General features: G+C 47.6%; 1 protein-coding gene across 3 annotated transcripts in view; it reads right to left on the bottom strand.

The window, feature by feature from the left end:
- Window positions 1-20,080, bottom strand: part of MAP3K9 (mitogen-activated protein kinase kinase kinase 9) — a 73,996-nt gene that overhangs the window by 50,739 nt on the left and 3,177 nt on the right. For all 3 annotated transcript variants that reach the window (XM_032345084.1, XM_032345085.1, XM_032345086.1), the window contains exon 2: window positions 14,750-15,163. In XM_032345084.1, the coding sequence (XP_032200975.1) occupies window positions 14,750-15,163 (414 nt within the window). The remainder of the gene's footprint in view (window positions 1-14,749; window positions 15,164-20,080) is intronic.

Genomic DNA, 20,080 nt, shown 5'->3' with positions numbered 1-20,080 from the left:
CTACAAGGTTACTATCAGTGACCTTCCCATTCCCAGACTCTCCTCCAATATACTACATATCAAATCAAGCACCAAAAAAGCTTATGAGGACCCCAAAATTGGCCAGATTCATCGTCCATATGACCTAGAACCTTGCACACAAAGCCAGCCTTACATGTAAAGATCATAGGGCAGAAATGTATCCAATGGGGGGGTGGTGGTACTGGCAGCCTCTGAAAGTAAGTCAAATTAGTTGGACTTTCTACTTATTTTGCCAGACACCAGAGGGCTCATATGCTCCACAGAAACTTCTGCAAATGCCCCATTTCTCTTCTGTTTGTTGATCTCACGTAAAGAAACTTGTGAATTTCCTGCTGAAAATGCCTTTCCGAAAAACATTTCTGTCAGCATGAATTTGCACGATTCCTCTCCTGTCCCCTCTGCTTTCCTCCTGTCACCACACCTCAAAAATCCTGGTGGCAACAAAGTCAAAATTCTCTTCGAAAGGCGGGACAAGGGAACAGCTGGGAAGCTTCACTCATAATGGTCTGGGGGCTGTTCCATAAGCCATCGATTCGACTCGGAGCACTAAGGGATGAAGGATGGAAAGTCAAATTTCTCCGTCGTGACATTAATCTAAAAATAGAAGTGGGCACTCCTAGTGTGCCTAGCCGTTTTCCATTGGGGGAGGGGGGCAGTGCGATTACCACGCTGGTCCGACCTAGTCCATCTGGTTGCAAACAAGGCTGCAGAGGCAACACCCCTGGGGGGCCTGCTCACCCCCAAGAGGACAGGCAGCTGAGAGTCATAACATCCGAATAAACCACAAGGGGCTTGGATATTAACAAGTCTGTGCAAACCCTTTCTGAATGTTTACATTACTTTCCTGGTTAAGAATTTTAAAATTCCATGGGGGTGCCTGGATGGCTCCGTCCGTTGGACGTCTGACTCTCGGTTTCTGCTCAGGTCATGATCTCGGGGTCATGGGATTGAGCCCTGCGTCGGGCTGCACACAAGGTGCAGAGTATGCTTGAGATTCTCTCTCCTCTTCCTCTGCCCCTCTCCCTACTCACGCACTCTCTCTCTCTCTAAACTAAAACTTAAAAAACTTTAATTCCATAAATAAGCATCTGTGAATTTACCTGAAATCTATTCATAGTTCCCTTGTTTAAACGAAAGCAAAACCACAATATCAACATAAGCAAAAATAAGAGTCAAATAATGTGGAAACTTCTGTCACAGGCCAACTTTTGGACAGCTGTATACAAGCATGGTTTAGGTTCCCAAGGAACACTAACAAGAGGCAAGGCTGAGGCTACAGAATGATGGCTAAGATTCACGTTGTGCTTTTGGAGGGGCCCTGGGGTGAGAGGAAACGAGACAGTAGCCTTCAGCTCCTGTGCATCTGAGAACAGCCAGGCCCCTGGGTTGGAAGAGTGAAGGATACCCTCCCTTTGATTCCAGATTTGGGGATGATCCGGCCCACAAAGGCCTTGAGACCAGGTTTCAAAAGCCAGGGTTGTCTCTGTTAGTCACAGGGTAATCCTACAGAACAAGGTGCTAGAATAGAGTCTCCTACTACAATCTGTTCCTAAAAAACAGAGAAGACCAGTAACGAGTGTCGGAGAACATGGACTTGACTTTAGGACCCACTAATTTCTAAAGCTGTGTTTTCTCAGGCAACGCATTAAACCTCTCTGAGACTCAGCTTCCTCTCCTGTATAGTGGGGCTCCCGCCACCTCTGTCTGCAACGGCTTAGATAAATACTGCTCCAAATACAATTCTATAGCACCAAGCACAAAATAAGATTATTCCTCATCCCATCTCTAGGAATCCTGGGGGAGAGAAAAGGGAAGGCCATATATTGCTGTCACCATGAGTAATAAGCTAAGAAGAAAAATCAGATAATGCCACTAATAATCTTAAGTCATCTTCTTTTGGAAACATTTAAGTTGATTTTTCATTACCATCCATGGGACTGGATGGGTCACCCTTCTTTGTCACCAACTGCCATGCACTTGGGAAAGACAATAATTTATGATTAATTTTATGAGTTTGAGGGAGAGAGGAGAACTGACAATGACAGAGAGATGGTTCCTGATACACCATGGGATTCCTATCCCTAAGCACAGAGAGCAAGGCGCTAACTACTCAATATCACTAATCATCAGGGAGATGCAAATCAAAAGCACAATGAGCTATCACCTCCCATCTGCTAGGATAGTGATTACCAAAAAGTAGGAGATAATGTGTTAGTGAGGATGTAAAGAAAAGGGAATCTTTGTGCACTGTTGGTACAAATGTAAACTACTGTGGCCACTATGGAGAACAGTATGGAGGTGCCTCAAAAAATTAAAAGTAGAGGGGCGCCTGGGTGGCTCAGTCATTAAGCATCTGCCTTCAGCTCAGGTCATGATCCCCGGCTCATGGGATCAAGCTCTGCTTCAGGCTCCCTCCTCACCAGAGAGCCTGCTTCTCCCTCTCCCTCTCCCCCGCCTGTGTTCCCTCTCTCGCTGTGTCTCTGTCAAATAAATAAATAAAATCTTTAAAAGAAAAATTTAAAGTAGAATTACCATATGATTCAGCAATCCCCCTTCTGGGTATATATGCAAATGAAATGAAATCCTATCTCCAAGACATATCTGCATCCCCAAGTTCAACGCAGCCAAGATACAGTAACAATCCAAGCGTCCATCTATGGAGGAATAGATAAAGTCGTGTTGTATATACACATATAATGAAGTATGAGTCCTAAAAAAGAAGGAAATCCTGCCATTTATGACAAATGGATGGACCTTGAGGACATTATGCCAAGTAGAATAAGTCAGACTCAGAAAGACACATACAGTGTGATCTCACTTACATGGGGAAGCCAAAAAAGGCAAACACAGAAACAGAGCAGAATGGTGTTGCTAGGGGTTGAAGGGTAGGGGAAATGGAGAGATGCTGGCCAAAGAGTAACAAACTTCCCATTAAAAGATGAGTGAGTTCTGGGGGGCCTAACATACAATACGGTGACTAACCATAGTGAACAACACTGTACTGGGTGCCTGGCTGGCTGTGACTCTTGATCTTGGGGGTATGAGTTCAAGCCCCGTGTTGGCTGCAGAGATTACCTAAAAATAAAATGTTAAGGGTTCCGGGGTGGCTCAGTCATTAAGCATTGGCCTTTGGCTCACGTCATGATCCCAGAATCCTGGGATCGAGCCCCAACTTGGGAGCAGGGAGCCTGCTTCTTCTCCCTCTGTCCCTCACCCCCACCCCCACTTTCTATCTCTCTCACATAAATAAATATAATTTTTAAAAAATAAATAAAATAAAATCATTAGGAAAACCCTATCCTGTATTATAGACTTTAAAACTGCCAATAAGAATAAATCTTAAATCTTCTCCTAGCACCAAAAAGTGGTAACTATGTGAGGTGACAGATGTTGACTAAGCCTGCTGTGGTAACCATCTTGTAATGTATACATGAATCAAATCACATACCTTAAACTCAGAGTGTACGTGTCAATCAACTCTCAGTACAGCTGGGGGGAGGGGTGGGGCGTCTCTACGGTTTCTTCTTCCCGGGAACTAGACACCTGGCAGAGCCTGAACTCTCGGCTAGACACCCCAGGGAAGAAACTTCAAGACACAGCCTTGGCTGCTCAGCCGTGACCTCGAGGCCATGAGCCAGGCATCCCTGACTCCTCGGGGGGATGTGGAGATCCTCACTCCGCTGTCGTCCACAGTCCTGGGGACCCAGCTGGGAAACGCGACAGAGTTAACAGGTCCCCACTGTCAGGGGCTGGGGGCGCCTGAAAGGCAGGACGCTGTCACGAAACCAGGCATCCCAACAGCCCAACTTCTGGCAAATCACTCAACGTCTCGTGGTCACGGCTCTAAGGGTCCTTTAAGCTCCAACCTTACCCACAAACACAAAAGGGAGTTATGGAACTGGAAACTGAAGATTATTGTTGTTTCCCCCAACTACAATCTTTTTCTCCTCCTTCTTGGATTCTGAAGGTTACCAGAATGCAGAAACAAACAAAAATAAAATGTATCCAGATGGACTGAAATGGCAGGAGAAGACGAGGTACGCAGACAGGAATAGGCAAATCGCGTAGACGGAAAAAGCAGTCGCATCTGCGCTATGCAATCTGGGATAACTTCTTCTTTTTTCACTGATACTTTTTCCTGTTACGTGGCCTTATCGGGCACATCAGGCAGCAAGCAGTCACGGGGATCTGCAGAAACAGGTCTGGATTACAAGAGCAGCCAGTTCCAGGGTCCCACGGCCCCATGGGTATGCTTCGGGTCCCCGCTACAGAGTCAGAGCCTCCCCGGCTGGCAAAATGCCAGAGGCAGATATTAGGCTTCTGACTATCTGAGGTCCAAGGAACACCTTCCAGTTTGTTCAGTAGAGGAGTTTGAGTCCATCCAGAAAGAGACTAGGGATAGAAAATGCAAGATTTCAGGGTGCCTGGGTGGTTCGGTGGGTTAAGCATCTGACTCTTGATTTCAGCTCAGGTCATGATCTCAGGGTTGTGAGATCAAGCCCCATGTCAGGCTCTGCCCAGAGCATGGAGCCTGCTTAAGATTCTCACTTTCCCTCTCCCTCTGTCCCTCCTCCTGCTCTCTCTATAAAGGGAAGAAGAAGGAGAAGGAGAAGAAGAAAAGGCAAGATTTCATAGAAACAGAGAATTGCTGCCGAACATTGGGAATGCTACATGCAAAGTCCTATACTGCCCGTGATTTGTGGAAGAGGGTGGCAGGGGGCAGAAGTGGGAAGACGACAAATTCTGTTGTCCAGAATTCTACTGGGATTTCTGTGTTTTTACAGAATAAAAATTATCTAAGGAGACAAAACAAAACAAAACAAAACAGAACCCCATATCTTAATTTCACTTGCTTCTAAGACGTCAGCTCAGGGTTTAGGGTAAAGGAGAGCAACTTTGCTTTGTAGCTCAACGTCGAACTCTTCTCACGTTATGTATACATCGCACTTTGAATTTTAAGTACCTACAGCACAATCGGAGAGAACAGGACTAAGACACTGAGAATGCAAGCACAAGACGATTTATACTCGAAAGTACAGGATCACAAATTGTGGATGTAAAGGCTGAGGGGAAAATGCAGCCTCTGGAATTATGATCAACATACCAAGCACTTAGCATGTGCCAGGCAGGGCTGAGAGCGTCATCTAGATTATTTCACTGAATCCTCCCCTCTACCCTATAAAATGAGGTGGGTGGAATTATAATTATTCCCATTTAACATTAACAAAAATGAAAGCACAAAGAGTCTGTCGTTTGCGCAAGGTCCCAGCTAGCAAGTAATAGAGCCAAGACACAAGGCACATCTCACCCAGAGCTCACATGGGCTCATCTCCAATGAGAGAGAGGGTTCACATCCTAAATGCGGGCTCTAAAGGAGAGTTTGGGCACTGTTTAGATATTGCCTTGGATTGGGGGGAGAGGTTAATGCATGGGAAGACGGACGATGCTGGAACTCATGATGACCAAACCCACCAGCACTTCCTGAGTACCTACGCGGTGCTGTGCCCAGCCAGATCTGAACAGCGACAGCAATAAAGCTGCTACGTGGAGATGGAAAAGGGGCAGCCATGCTCCCCCATCCTGCCAAAGGAGGACCACAGAACTCGACATAGAATCTCTTTGGCTCACCCTGAGAAGTCGTAGAAAAGATTGTGCAACAAGAATGCTAAGTGGGTTTGGGGAAGCCAGGAGTGGGAGTGGAAAAGGCATTCCCTTTGACCTTGGCCGTAGACCGGTGCAGCAGAGAAAGGAGAAATACATTGCCTTCCTCCTGGGGCAAAAGCATTTTAATTGTCAGCTGAGAGGCCAGCAGAGCCATAAAACTGGCCAGCTGTCCCATTCAATCAGGCCAAAGGCCGTAACAAACAAGGCAGCATTTCGCAGGGGGCCGAGCACTGTGAGTTAACACAGGTCCAGCAGGAGCGAGAAACACCGGCCTTTTCCATAAGAAGCCCAGACACAGTTGGAAGGGGTTGGGAGCTATAGACCCCCAAGAAACCCAGATACAGTTGGAAGGGGCTGAGGGCTATCAACCCCCCTCTGTGGCTTTGGCTGACATAAATCTGCCCGGGTTCGGTAGGAGAGGTAAAGCTACCTCCGGCCAACTGGGCAAAGGGCAGCTCAGGGCCGCCTAAAATCCTCATACTACCTTTTTTTTTTTTTTTAAAGATTTTATTTATTTATTTGACACAGAGAGAGAGAGCACAAGTAGGCAGAACAGCAAGCAGAGAGAGAGGGGGAAGCAGGCTCCCCAGCGAGCAGAGAGCCCTGAGAACCCTGGGATCATGACCCGAGCTGAAGGTAGAGGCTTTAACCCACTGAGCCACCCAGGCGCCCCTCTCATGCTACTTTAAAAAGGGAAACCCAACTATATCCTGTATACACCTAAAATACCAAGTAATAGCGAGAAGTTTCTCCTACTCCTTGGAAAGAGGAAAGAAGTGCAGCGTCAGTCATGAATGTGGTTCCAATGGGACACGTGGCACACACAGTTTCATACCATCTTTAGACAACACTCCTGTATTGTCCACGTTTTACAGACAAGGATTCTGGAACCCCCAGAGGCTAGCCACACGCTCAATGTCAGGGCTCAGGATTCCCAAAGCCAAGCTTCAGGGGAAATGCTTTCTTCTCAGATCAGAACCTCCATGTATCCTGCAGACAGCACAAATCCCAGGGATGAGCAAGCCTCGGCTTTAATGTGTCTCATTCTAGACCTTGCTGTCACACTCCGGTGCCCGCACAAGCACGGTCTTCCTGCGGCTCTGCTGGGCAGGGGGACTGGGGCACACAAACACTTAAGTGGTCCCCATCCCACCTGAAAAAGCCCTAAGTGGGGGGGGGGGGGGATGGCTAGAGCAAAGCTCTGAGGCCTTGGAATGCCCCGCGTTCAGCCCCAAGGGCAGAGGTGGCGTTTGACTGTGTCCCGTCTCCAGGATGAAGGCTGCCCTTGGTTTACTGTGACTCTCCCTCCTGATTCATCTTCTCATCTGTCGTGCCCTGGGCAGCCAAGGGGAAGGGGTGCACCCGGGAGCTCCTGTCAACTGTCTTCTCCCTACACCTCTCAGAGAATGCTCCCTCACTGGGAGCTTTAGCCCCTGCAACCAGAAGCCGGAAAGCGGGGAACCTGGACACGTGATGGCCTGATGCACAGACAGACCACGCAGTCGCCACCTTCTCCCAAACACACGCATGTGCATAACGTCAGTCCTGGAAGCGCCCCTGGAAGGGACCCCCTCATCCAAACCTTTCACGTCACATGTGAGGGGTCCGTGTATCAGCAAGCACAAGATGTGCCCAAGGCAACCCGGCCCGGCAAAGCCACGGGTGGCAGGTGGGCCGGTGTTCTTCTATGCCACCAAGTCTCCTGTCACCCAGACGACCGGTTTTAGAAGTTCTCTATAACAGTGTTGATGCACAACCTTCTCCGAGTCTTCGATTAGTCAGAGTAACAACCCTGTCCCCAAAACGGACATGCACACATTCTGCACAGATGCCAAGGGGTTCAATGGTGACATGTTAGCAGCCTTTCCTAATAAGAGGGACAAGTATGGCTCTACAAGGAGCTGCTGGCTCTACAGGTAAGGGGATTCCGAGGTGAGGAGATGAGGGACCTGGAGACGAAGCCACATTTTTTCTGGATTAACAAGACCACCCACACCGTCACCTTGTGTCTCACTTTCTCTCCCCACAAGCAGCCCTGAGCTAGCTCGCGGGAATGAAGTAGAATACCAAGTTAGGAACTGAAATGCTGGGGCGCCTGGGTGGCTCAGTGGGTTAAGCCGCTGCCTTTGGCTCAGGTCATGGTCTCAGGGACCTGGGATCAAGTCCCGCATCGGGCTCTCTGCTCAGTGGGGAGCCTGCTTCCTCCTCTCTCTCTCTGCCTGCCTCTCCATCTACTTGTGATTTCTCTCTGTCAAATAAATAAATAAAATCTTTAAAAAAAAAAATAAAAAATAATTTAAAAAAAAAAAAAGGAACTGAAATGCTTCCAAGAGATAAGGAGGAAAGGAGAGACAGGCGGGCTCTTGTCTCCTTAAAGATCCTGAAGCACAGACCGTGACCCTGAGCAATGACAGAGCCACAGACCGGCTGCAAAAGGAGGAGGATGTCACTACTTAGTTGTTACCAAGTGTGCCCGGGGAGACACGCGGAGGAGAGAAGACATCGCGATCCAACCTTCACGGCAAAAGCGGCTCAAATCGGAGAAAACAAACAAAGGGGAAGACACTAAGGCATCATCTGGAATCAGAGCCCACACACCTTAAATGTCCTCCTGGCCCTGAACCTGCCCCCGCACTGAGGCTGTTTTCCCCAAGATAACGGCTCAGGGTCCAGAATATTTCCCAAGATCCTTCATCTCCTGCTACAACTGCAACATGGACTTTACAGGTGCCGGACTGTTGCCCAGGGCCCCAAGCCACCTCCTACACACCTGAGTAAGCCGCAGGGAAGCCCCTCCACCCCCAGCCCCGAGCTCCCAGAGATGCAGGAAGGCACTCCAGAGCAAGCTTGAGGAAAGCATGGCACATCTGCCACAAAGAGACCAATGTCCTTCCTGATCCTTCTCAGTGGCCCCTGAGCCCCAGCAAGCACAGGAAAGGACCCCGTCAAGGGCATCACCTGCCTCCTGGGGGGCCATGCTCCCACTGGGCATTTGAGTCTGAGACTCCCAATTGAGTCTGCCGGTCTCCCTGCCTGGAGCGTCCAAGACCCCACCTACCCTCATGGCTTCCCATGAACTCCTTTGCTCCCTCAGGAAATTCTCAGGCAGGTCCCTTTATTGTCATTCTCTTATTGTCATTCTTGTGGTACCAACATCTTCCCTCCACAGCGTGCACCATAGTCCTGACTTAGGTCGTTGCCTGCGACCCCACAGGGAACTCGTTAAGGGCATGGCAGGTGTCTGGTATCGCTTACAGTCAGATCCTCAACACCAAGCAGTCAAACTAACACACAAAGGAGAACCATCTTTGTGCGGGAGATGGCCACACCCAAGGGAAAAGGGAAAAGCGCGGTTGGCCAGCAACATGAATGAACTGGGAGCTGCAACCAGACCTCCAGCTCAGACCGCCAGGCCTCACCAGGTTCGATGGTTTGCTTCATTTCAGCTTTATTTACTTATGTCTTTATTTGACTTGCAGAACATGCATCTGTGTTCATGCAGAATGCTACCCATCAACTGAACAGAATCGTCTGGTATATGCCCAGTGGCTGCTGGCTAACCTTAGGTATTGCCTCCTACAACCAAAATGATCCAATTTGTTGAGCACTTGTATGCTTTTGCCAGGAAAAATCCTTAAGACATGTCCATCACTCTCCAACTCCGAAGGAAGGAACCTGTAGCAAACAAAGAACCACAAAGCCCAGAAGTGGGACGGAAAATGGGCAGAGAGATCTGGCAGTACCTAAGCCAGGTACTGTTGGAAGTGTCTCACTTGGGGATGGCTTCATGGGACATAAAAAGTCACTTAAGTAACTCTTACAAAGGACTAGGAATTGGGTTCTCTGGCCAATACTTTGCTCCCTCCCAGTTCCATCCTGGGAATGTTTTACAGTTTCTTTAATTCTCCTATAGGAAAAACTGCTGTGATGGCTACTCCTCAAGCTTTTCTAGGCAAGTCCTTCCTGCCGCATTGCTCTTGGCCAGGATCCCCGAGCTCTAGGTGCTTCCTGCATTCATTCATTCCTGCACGTAGGAAATCTGCTTGACCTCAGGGTCCCGGAAGAAAGACACCAGCAAGTGGGACCCAGTGGGGTCCACAGCACACTCTCAGCCCGGAGAAACCCCCCCCCAGAAAACACAGTCAGGGTCTGTGGCCAGTGTCCAGTCCAGGTATACTCCAGGGCTGAGAATGTTACAGCCCGCCTGAGGTCAAGGGCACGACGGAAGCTGGGTCCTCCTTCCACTTCCAAGAAAGCGAGGCTTCTGCTTCTTTATCTTGTGAAAAGGGCACAAAGCACAAGTGAGCGCAGAAACGGGAGGCAGGGCACTACTCAGCCCCTAGCTGCCAAGAGGAGCCGCCAATCAAACAAGCCCACGAAGGGAGACCGAGGGCCGCAGCAGGGAACTCACAGGGAGGGAACACGCAGCCAAGGCGGGGGGTTGGCCTGCTCCCGCAGCACCTCGCAGCCCTCTGGCTGGCTGCAGGGGACACGCTGCCAGGGAGGTATTTGGGGCCGGCATCCAGGAAGGGTGCAGAGAAAAAAGAGGGCAGAGGCCTTGGAGGTTGGTAACAAATACACTGTGACAATACCAGCCTCGGCACCCGAAACGTTGGCGAACTCGGACATTAGGACTGGGACAAGGGTCTGGAGGTTATAGAGGATGAAAAGGCACAGGCTCAAAAGTCCCGGAGGACACAGGACATCCTCTGATGAGAGAAGGGGGGGCTGCACACTTGGCGACCCCATGAGCAGACCAGTTCAAGGGATCCTGTGTTGGCTCATTCGCCCATTCACTCGTGCCCCTGGAAGTTAACGACACAGAACCTATTTGGAGGCCTCAGGGATGCTCCTGAAATCCCGGCCAACAAGAGGCGGCCAGGGGGATGCAGCTGGCAGGCTGCGGCAGGCCGGCGTGCTTTGTCCCATCTTCCCACGGCCCGCGCCCGAGGGAGCGCACACTCGCCTCCCCATCACTCCTCCCGAGCCCTACAGCTTCCCCCCAGCGGCTTCGCAAACACACCGACCCCGACCCCAGAAGATACCTGGGGTCGACCCCTGGCCGAGCGGCTCTAGTCCCTTGTCACCCGACTGTTCTCCTACGTGCTCTCAGGCAGCGTGTGCCCAGCCTGAGATGACCGCTCAGCACTGACCACGGTGCCAGGCTGTCGGGAGGGAACCGCCGGGTTCACGCCGAGCACAGGAACGTGGGTAGGGTTTGGACAGGCAGGGGCCGAGGCAAGAGCACCCCTGAAAGCCAGATTATTCCTGCCGCGAGGGGGACGGTGCTGAGGGCCTCGTGGCTGGGAGGCACAGAGGGTATTCCAGAGGAAAGAGGAAACCAGCCCGGCATGCGGGGGCAGTGCCTTTAGAGGAAGAGGGAGTCAAGGCAGCAAAGACCTCACGTCAGTTTCCACTGACGCCCACACCAAAGAAGGCAGGTGCCACCAGTCCCAACCACGGGGAGTTCCCACTCACCTCTGCGCTGCAGCTATGAAACAAGAGTGAGTCGATCAGACCTTAAGGAAATGTGGATTCTGGGGCTCTGTGAGCGGGATAATGTTATTCCCAATCCTATAAAACCAAAGTGCTACAGGCCACGGGAAATAATGCCGTGAACGCCCCGGCCGCCCAGCAGCTGGGTGCCGCCAACGGCCTGGTGACTGGGAGCACAGGCAGAGGGGTCAGACCGGGCCACGAAGTCCGCCCTCAGGACTGGCGGGGAGACTTTGGAGAAATGGCTAACCCCTTCTGAGCCTCAGTTTCCTCCTTTGTAAAATAAACACACTCATAGTCTTTACTCAGCAGGGCTGCTACGGGAATGAAAGAGAAGGGCCGTGAAATGCTTCGTGCCTAACATAAAGAGAGCACTTCATTAGAATCAGTTGTATTATTATTATTATTACTATTATTATTATTATTATTATTACTATTATTATTATTATTATTGTCATATACGGGTTTGGTTTCGTTAACAGAGTATATCTAAGTAGTGGAATCTGTGCGACCTTTAAATATCTTGCGGTCGAAGACTATTTATTTACATAACAAGTCACAATATGTGGACGGGTCTGGGGGCACGGAGGCACACTACAAGCAGCACAGTTACTAGGACTTCCCGTGCAATATTCTGGGTAAAAAGAAGTATCCATAAACACAAAAACTGCAGAAACACACTGCTTTTACCTCTCTGTTTTTCTATGTTCTCTAAGAGGAGGAAAGAAGTTATTTAATAATAAAATAAAAGTAATAACACAACCTTCACTTTGGGCAAGGCTTTTCCTTTTCCAAAGCTTTTTCATACGATCTAGTTTTTACACTAATTTAACTTCTAATGACGGCGATTGAACTGTTATTCTGCCAAATGCCTTTAAGCCCAAATCCTGAAATCATCTAGCTAAGCCCCAAAAGGACAATGTTTCCACTAAGACCATCTTTTGTGGACACCTTTGCTAACAATATCAAGTAGCTGGCTTTTCCCAGTTAACAGAGCAGAGACACTAATCCATTATTCAAGCCAGGGCTTTCTGCAAGTAGTTTTAAGAAGTGATGTTTGGGCTAATGATGCAATGTGGCAAAGGAGTAGAAGCCATTCGTTAAATCAGGGGTCAGAGCCACATGCCCCAAGGCCTGGCTAACCTTGCTTGGCCAAATGATGCTAAACATCTGAAATAAACAGTTCTTCCCAATGCATGTCCCACATGAAGATCCCATGGGAAGATTGCCAGCTGCTGCCCCCACCAGCCCTGCTCTTCCTCTTCCTCGGTAATAGCCCCTGATGATCAGCTGGGCTCACGGCCACCCAGATTAGGGTCCTGCACCTCCCAGGCTCCCCTGCGCCAGCCGCGACTCTGTGATGACGTTCTGGCCGATGACTGCGAGCGGATGCACTTGGGTGGACTTTTGGAAGGATGACAGGAGCCAACTCGGCTCCAGGAGCACCTTTTTCTGTGCTGCTGCTTTTCCTCCTCCTTCAGGCCGGTTACTTGGACCAAATAACTGGCATTTCCGCTGCCATTGAAGACCACAAGGCAAGCCTGAGGGCACGAGCCACGCACTGGGACTGGACTGATGGCACTGGGATGCCCGAAGCCCTGCAGACTACTTGTCAAAGACAACTGAACATACACCTTGTTTTAGCCACTATTATTTTGGTCTTTAGGTTATGTGCAGTCAAATCTGACCTTACTGAGGATTGTATGTCAACACAGGATGCTGTATGTGTTCCACTGCCGGTGACAGCACGTGACTTTTTAAAGCAGGATAGTAGAGCACTTTAGTCACCTTTCCACGGAGCCTTTTGTAACAGTTAGATGTTTATCACCAACTACTTTCTTTTTTCCACAAAGACAACCGCCTGTATACGTACTCTTTTCGCTGGTGGATCAATGAACACATATGATTCCTAGAATTCTGTCCTCACATGACAGCGACCAAATCCAACTAGCCAGAACCCTAATAAAAACCAAGAAGGGGCACCTGGGTGGCTCAGTCAGTTGGGCGTCTGCCTTCGGCTCAGGTCGTGATCCCAGGATCCTGGATGGAGCCTCCCATCGCGCTCTCTGCTCGTTGGGGAGCCTGCTTCCTCCCCTCCCCACACGTGCCCACCTGCGCTCTCTCTCTCTCTCTCTCTCTCAAATAAATAAAATATTGAACAAACAAGAAAACCCAAGGGAAGCAGGCCAGCATCCCCTGGTCTGCGAAACACAGTGAAGTTGTGACTCTCCAACGGGTGGGTAAAAACGAGCATAACATTTCCAAAACGATTTTTTAAGTCACACACACAGAACACAGGAGCGGATATGCGGAATGTAATAGTTATACGCCCTGAAGGAAAACATTACTGGTTACCTTCTCTTTTTTATCTACACTGCCCAATTTTTGTATAAGCATCTACTTAAATAATTTTAAAATGTATTTTTCCCCTGAAACAAACACTACATTATATGTTAATAATAAAAAAAATTAAATTTTAAGGAATAATAAAATAAAAATAATTACAACTGTCCAAGAAAAAACCAACAGCAAAACAACAACAACAACGTATTTTTAAAAGTAAATGTTCATAGTAGTGTCAACAGAAAATAAACCACATCTGGAACCTCTCAGAACAAAATAAAATCTGAAGGAATTCTGGGCTCAATGCGGAAGGAGACAGACAGTGAAGTTCCGCGACCCACACCACCTCCCCCAAACCTGAACGCCCTCCTCTCCAGAAAGGGTGCTTGAAACGATTTTAAGCATTTCCAATTAAACAAATGTCATCCTTTCGATCACACAGTTCAGGCAACAGAGGGCACAAATTACGACACAAAAGCAGCAGAGTCCCAGCGCCTGCAGTTTCCTCCAAGGAAAGAGACTGGTTTCCACCAACTCACCATGTAATTATGTCTAACACCTGCTTTACAATCCAGTTTATGGATCTTGGATGTTTAATAAACAGTTACTTCTCAGTTCCCTGCTATTAAAAACTAAGTAGTTACAACAATTAATTAATAAGACCCGTAGGCTATCAGGAGTCCACAATACTACCAGCCAGGTCATACTCTCCCAGGGCACTTTGTCACCCAAATCGGCCCCACAGCTTAGATGACATGCCCCTTTCTTCCTTATAGACCCTTCTCTGGGGGTACCTCAAGCTGGGGTGGTCAGGCAGAATGCAAAGAGGCTTTGTAGTTACCTGGTGTTCCACCAAAGACGGAAAGCCCTTCTGTAATGACAGGCTTGCTTCCCTAAAGTGGAAAAATCTATGTATCTATCTTTCTACATATGTGTGGATATACACTGCACAGCGCATCAGAATTACACACTGCCACCCCTGCCTGCTAATATGAGCTTAGGATTATTCCAAACCCCTCGGCTGCCTCATTCTTCTCTTTCTAAACCAATTTTCCCTGGCACTCATTTCATCCCTACATCTCAACTCAAGGATGGAATGGTTTTACATAAGGAGTTTCCCTGTTTCACTGCCCACTGAGATTCCTTCGGAATCCACTCCCACCGAAGCCACTGACTGAGTAGAGAATTACTCGTGAGCCCTCCAGTCCCATCACTTCATACTCACTGTTACTGGACTTAAGGTCGCGGTGGATGATGGGGACAATTGCCTCATCATGTAAGTAGTTCATCCCTCTGGCAATCTGCACAGCCCAGTTCACCAGGATGTCTGGGGGAATCCTTTTCCCAGATAACACTCTATTCAAAGGCCCTCCACGTGCAAACTCCATGACCAAGCAGAGGTTGGGTTCCTTCAGACACACCCCCCTAAGGGCAATGATGTTGGGATGCTTCAGCATGGCGAAGAGCTTGGCCTCTTGGCGAACATTCTCTATAGTCTGGCTGATGTCCTCATCGGGGTCATGGCGAGCTGCTTTCACGGCAACCTCATCCCCTATCCAGAAAGCACGATAGACCTTCCCAAAGCCCCCGATGCCAATAATCTCTTCCAGGGTTAGCTCCGCAAAATCAATCTCTAACACTGAGAAAGAGAAGAAAAAAAGAAGTCAAAAACATTCTGAAAACACCATGGAATCACCCATTTACCTACAGGTAAACATAGCAAGTTATACTCCCTTGGCTTTTTTGTCTCCCCTCTATAAGGTAAGCTCCATCAAGGCAAGAAATGTGGCTAACCTACTTTCTGTTACATTAATCTTAACGACTAGCACATAGTGGGCATTCAATAACTATTCATGTGATAATTTCTACTTGGAACATCACGCAGGATGTCATACCATGACACACCATTTTAATACAAGGTAACATAGAGGGAGATCATTTTTGGGAGACTTCTTCGTTTTTCTGTGTACTCGATGGTGAGAAGCACACAGTCCAGTGACAAGCCAGACACACAACAAAACCACAGTGTGAAAAGAGCCTTCAGAGCCGTATGACCAGATTAGGAAACCACCAACTCCCACTGCAGGACAGGATTGAGAGGGTGAGTGGGAAGGGCTTCTCAGGGAAGTGAACCCGCAGGGAATGTGTCCTAAAGAATGAGTGGGAGGGAGGGTGCCTGGCTGGCTCGTTGGGAGAGCATGCAACTTCGGATTTCGGGGTTGTGAGTTTCAGCTCCATGTTGGGTGTAGAGATTACTTAAAAATAAAATCTTAAAAAAAAGAGAAATGAGTGGGAGGGATCTCATCAGGCAGCAAAGATCAGGACGGAGAAAGACAATCCAGGCAAAGGGAAGGTCATGAGCAAGAACAAGAGGTATGAGAATATATCACATATTAAGAAGTTCAAGGAGCGCAGTGTGGCTGGATTATATGTACCGGGATAGGAGATGAGGCTCAAGGTCTTGTTGGGGTCAGCTAGGTTGTGAAATGGTTTAGAGTCATTCTGAGTGGCTTAAATTTCACACTGTGAATGACAGGACTCATGCGTTTGTTGTTGTTTTTTTTAAGATTTTATTTATTTATTTATTTGACACAGAGAGAGAGAGATCACAAGCAGGCAGAGCAGCAAGCAGGGAGAGAGAGGGGGAAGGAAGCATGCTCCCTGCTGAGCAGGGAGCCCAATGTGGGTCTCGATCCCAGGACCCTGAGACCATGACCTGAGCCGAAGGCAGAGGCTTAACCCAACGAGCCACCCAGGCTCCCCAGAACTCATGCATTTTTAAGTAGGGGAGTGCTAGTAGACTGTAACTTAGAGAGGACATTAATTGTGGCAGCCATGGGGCATCTAACCTGGAGGCCAGGGAGCCTTCTGCAAGAGGAACCACAAAGGAGCCACTGAAATAAGGCAGACATGCAGGCACAGGGTGCAAACACGAGCAGCAGGAAAGACGGAGGGTGGGAAAAAAATTGGGAGGATATTTTCCAAACATGGTTCTACCAGGAGCTGGTGACTAAGACGTGCAGAGAGGAGCCTCCCAGGGGACATCTCACTGCAGAAGTCACCTGCGTCATAGCTCCATCCCTGATGTCCCCGAGTACCACACCCAACCACTCATCTCCTTTCCAATGCAGAGGATGAACCTAAGAGGACGAACCTGATTACATCTTCAGCACCATTTGGAAAGGGATCCATGGCCAGATCACAATGGCCATCAGTGATTAGAAAACTCAGGCTAGATAAGGCGTTGCTATAGGAGTAAAGTGCTATGTTAGGTTTCTCTCGTGAAAACCCTGTGCTCCGTCTTCTCAGTCTCTTTGTCTTTACCTGGCTGACTCATACCCAACCCTCAGGTCTCAGCTGAAACAAAATCTCCTAGAGGAACTTTTCCTAACCCCCGCCTAAATGAGGTCAGGCCCCCATCAAACACGTCCATAACAGTCTGTTTGGCAAGACCCAACAAGGTTTAATAACCTGTTCAGTGCCTGCCGTCCTGCGAGATTGCGCGATCCACAAGGGTAGACTCTGCCTGCTTTACTCGTCACTGTACTCACCCTGCTGAACATTCAGCAGGTAAGCGGCAGTCAAGTAAAAGGGGGGGGGGGGGGATCTATCTCAGTAGGAAATAAACCAAACTCAGATCTGAACTTTTTTTTTTTTTAAATGCACTGGACCTCCTGAAACAGAAAGAATATAGTCAGCTCGCTAAAAAAAAAAAAAAAAAAAAAAAAAAAAAAAACCAAAAAAAAACTAAGAAAACAAAGATATATTTCTGAACGTTTGGCAAAACCAAAAGAGGAAGTGCCCACTGCTGGCTGTTCTCTTCCTTCCGCAGCCGGCTCCAGGATATCTCCAACCACCACTCACATGCTGGCGGTGCTCAAAACTCTATTCTTTCTTAATTAGAGTATGTCCGTCCTGTCTAGGACTAATATTCATTAGTCTTTTACAATGCAAGTGGCAGTATGCACAAAAGAATACAAAAAGTCTAGCCCATCTTGACCCCCAAAGTTCCAACTGTTCAAGCTTTTACCTCATGTGCCACTCCTCTTAAAAAATAAATGTTTTGGCTGGTCCTGCAGACTCACCATCAAACCCACTCTAAAATCCTCTAGTATATCGTGCCGTACAAAGGCCAGAAAGCTAGGAACTACATTTCCCAGACTCTCTGACTGCTACAGGTCTGCTTCTGCCAATTAGATGCACAAGAGAAGGAAGGCAGAAGTGGGATGGATACCATCTTCTTGCCGCTTCTCCAGCCAAGCATGACTTTGGACAAGTGGGGTTTTCCTGCATGTCAGTGTCCAATCACTAGCTCTGGGCAGATGTAGAAAGGAATGCTGCAAGGCCAAGTGGTTGCCCAAGCTGGACAGCAGCGACAACAGGGTGTTCTTCAAATCGACAGCTTCAACGCCAACTCCTGATTCTGTATGTTTATGTTTCCAGTTAGAGAAGTAGTAGCTTCCTGGGTGGGCCAGGTCTGCAGTGTTCCGGGAGTCGTTCTCACGGGTCCAGCTAAAAGCCCCTTCTCCCTGCCCTTCCACCAATTCTGTAAGCACCCAGTTTCCTGTGCCTAAAATTTCCTCTGCTTAAAATAGCCTCAGTGCATCTGGGTTCTAAAATGAATCCTGATTACTAATTCTTATCTTGTCTATATGAATTTAAAAGACAATGTGTATACTAAGGAGTGATAAGAAACCCTCTTGGAGAAATATGTAAACTATGTTAGGCGTCTCCTTGGTCAAGGAACATTCACTTTTTCTAATAGCTTTTACACTGATGAAAAGATATCTGTCTCTTTAACAAGTTTCCATTCACACATCTCATTTCCTCAACTGAATATCCGATTTTTCCTTAACGGAATTAACTGTTGTATTTTCTCTTCTACCTTTTCCTCTTTTCCTCTGGTCTGAAGCATAGTTGTGAACACACAAGACGTGCTAAGATTTTTAAATGTATAAGGATTTAAAAGAAGTGATTCCGAACTTGGGTGCTGAAGGGACAGCTCCTTTGATGGCATTTCAGAGAAGACAGAAAACCTCTGCCGGGAAGGGACAGCAATAAACTCTCTCGACGTAGAAATGAACCTCTCAGGTTCTTGCTAACTAGTTAAGGAAATATTATGACCGGCCTTCAAGAAAGGCATAGAACACAGCTTGCAAGTGGAGAGAAGACAGATGAGCAGGGCCTGGGGGAAGGTACTTTATTTTCCCTTCCCTGTGAAGAAGTCCCTTTGGGGAGGAACTAGACCTTCAGCTGCAGCTAAGAGAATGTGGGACTCTCCTTTCCCACTGCAGTCAAGACCTGGTTTTAAGTAAGAATCAGGTCAAGTCACATTCAGCACAGGTTTCAGTTTCTGTGGATGGATATTTCCAGGAATATCAGGAATGAAACCTTACTTCTTTCATTTTGGCAGTCAAGATGTTATTCTCTCTCAGCTGTATTCTTGAAAACTAGACACATTCCGGTAGGTTTTGGGTAAGTGAATGGCACGTACTTCACTCATTTAAAAATCCCAAGTACAGGGGCGCTTGGGGGGCTCAGTGGGTTAAAGCCTCTGCCTTCTGCTCAGGTCATGATCCCGGGGTCCTGGGATCGAGCCCCACATTGGGCTCTCTGCTCAGCGGGAGCCTGCTTCCTCCACTCTCTCTCTCTCTCTGCCTGCCTTTCTGTCTTATGACCTCTGTCAAATAAATAAATTTTTTAAAAATCCCAAGTACACCTGAAAATATATCCTTAGATTTGCAGTGGATGCAAGAAAAAAAAATGTTAATTAGTAATAATCTTAATTTATGCCCTGCTTGAAAACAGACACAATTCTCCTGTAACAGAAATTTTTTTTTTAATACCCAGGACTGTATATGTCCCAAGATGATAAATTTGGAACTGTACATTTTCCCTCTTTCACTAAAAAAAAAAAAAAAAGATGACTGAGCTCCTATGTTATTTATATTTGTCAGCCCCACGGAGAGCTAAGCTTTCATTATCCACACGGGAGGGCATAAAGGCACTATATAAATATCAGATGATTTCTGAATATCTATTATATTTCCTGTTTGTCACAAAATTTGGTAATTTCCCCCTCTTCTATTTTGAGTAAAGTTTGAAACAAAATTTTCTATCTGAAAAGCATTATTTAAAACTAAAACATTCTTACTTAACTGACAGTCTGCTATTCATAATCTAATGTCACAATTCATGCCCCAGAAGAGAAGTTCAAAAGGGTAACTGGGGAAAAGCTGTCAGTGGCTCAATTTCATTCCAAGTCTCTGGAGACAAGGTTTTCAATCACTTTATTTTCCAAGTGACACTAACTGAAATGGTGGACATAGGACACCCATCAGAGTACCTGTTAGCAATTTCCCGAGTTCATCTTTATCAAAGCATTGTGCCAACATGGTGTATTTATATCACCAATCCCCCTCAGGTGTGACTTATAAGCACCCCCTTATCTTATCATTCCTTTATCTCCTGGGTTTTTTTTTTTTTAAGTTTTATTTATTTAAATAATCTCTATACCCCATGGCAGGGCTCAAACTCACGATCCTGAGCTCAAGAG

Source organism: Mustela erminea, chromosome 5, assembly GCF_009829155.1.
Source record: "Mustela erminea isolate mMusErm1 chromosome 5, mMusErm1.Pri, whole genome shotgun sequence".
Taxonomy (NCBI): Eukaryota; Metazoa; Chordata; class Mammalia; order Carnivora; family Mustelidae; genus Mustela; species Mustela erminea.
This window is presented reverse-complemented; position numbering and strand designations above follow the sequence as displayed.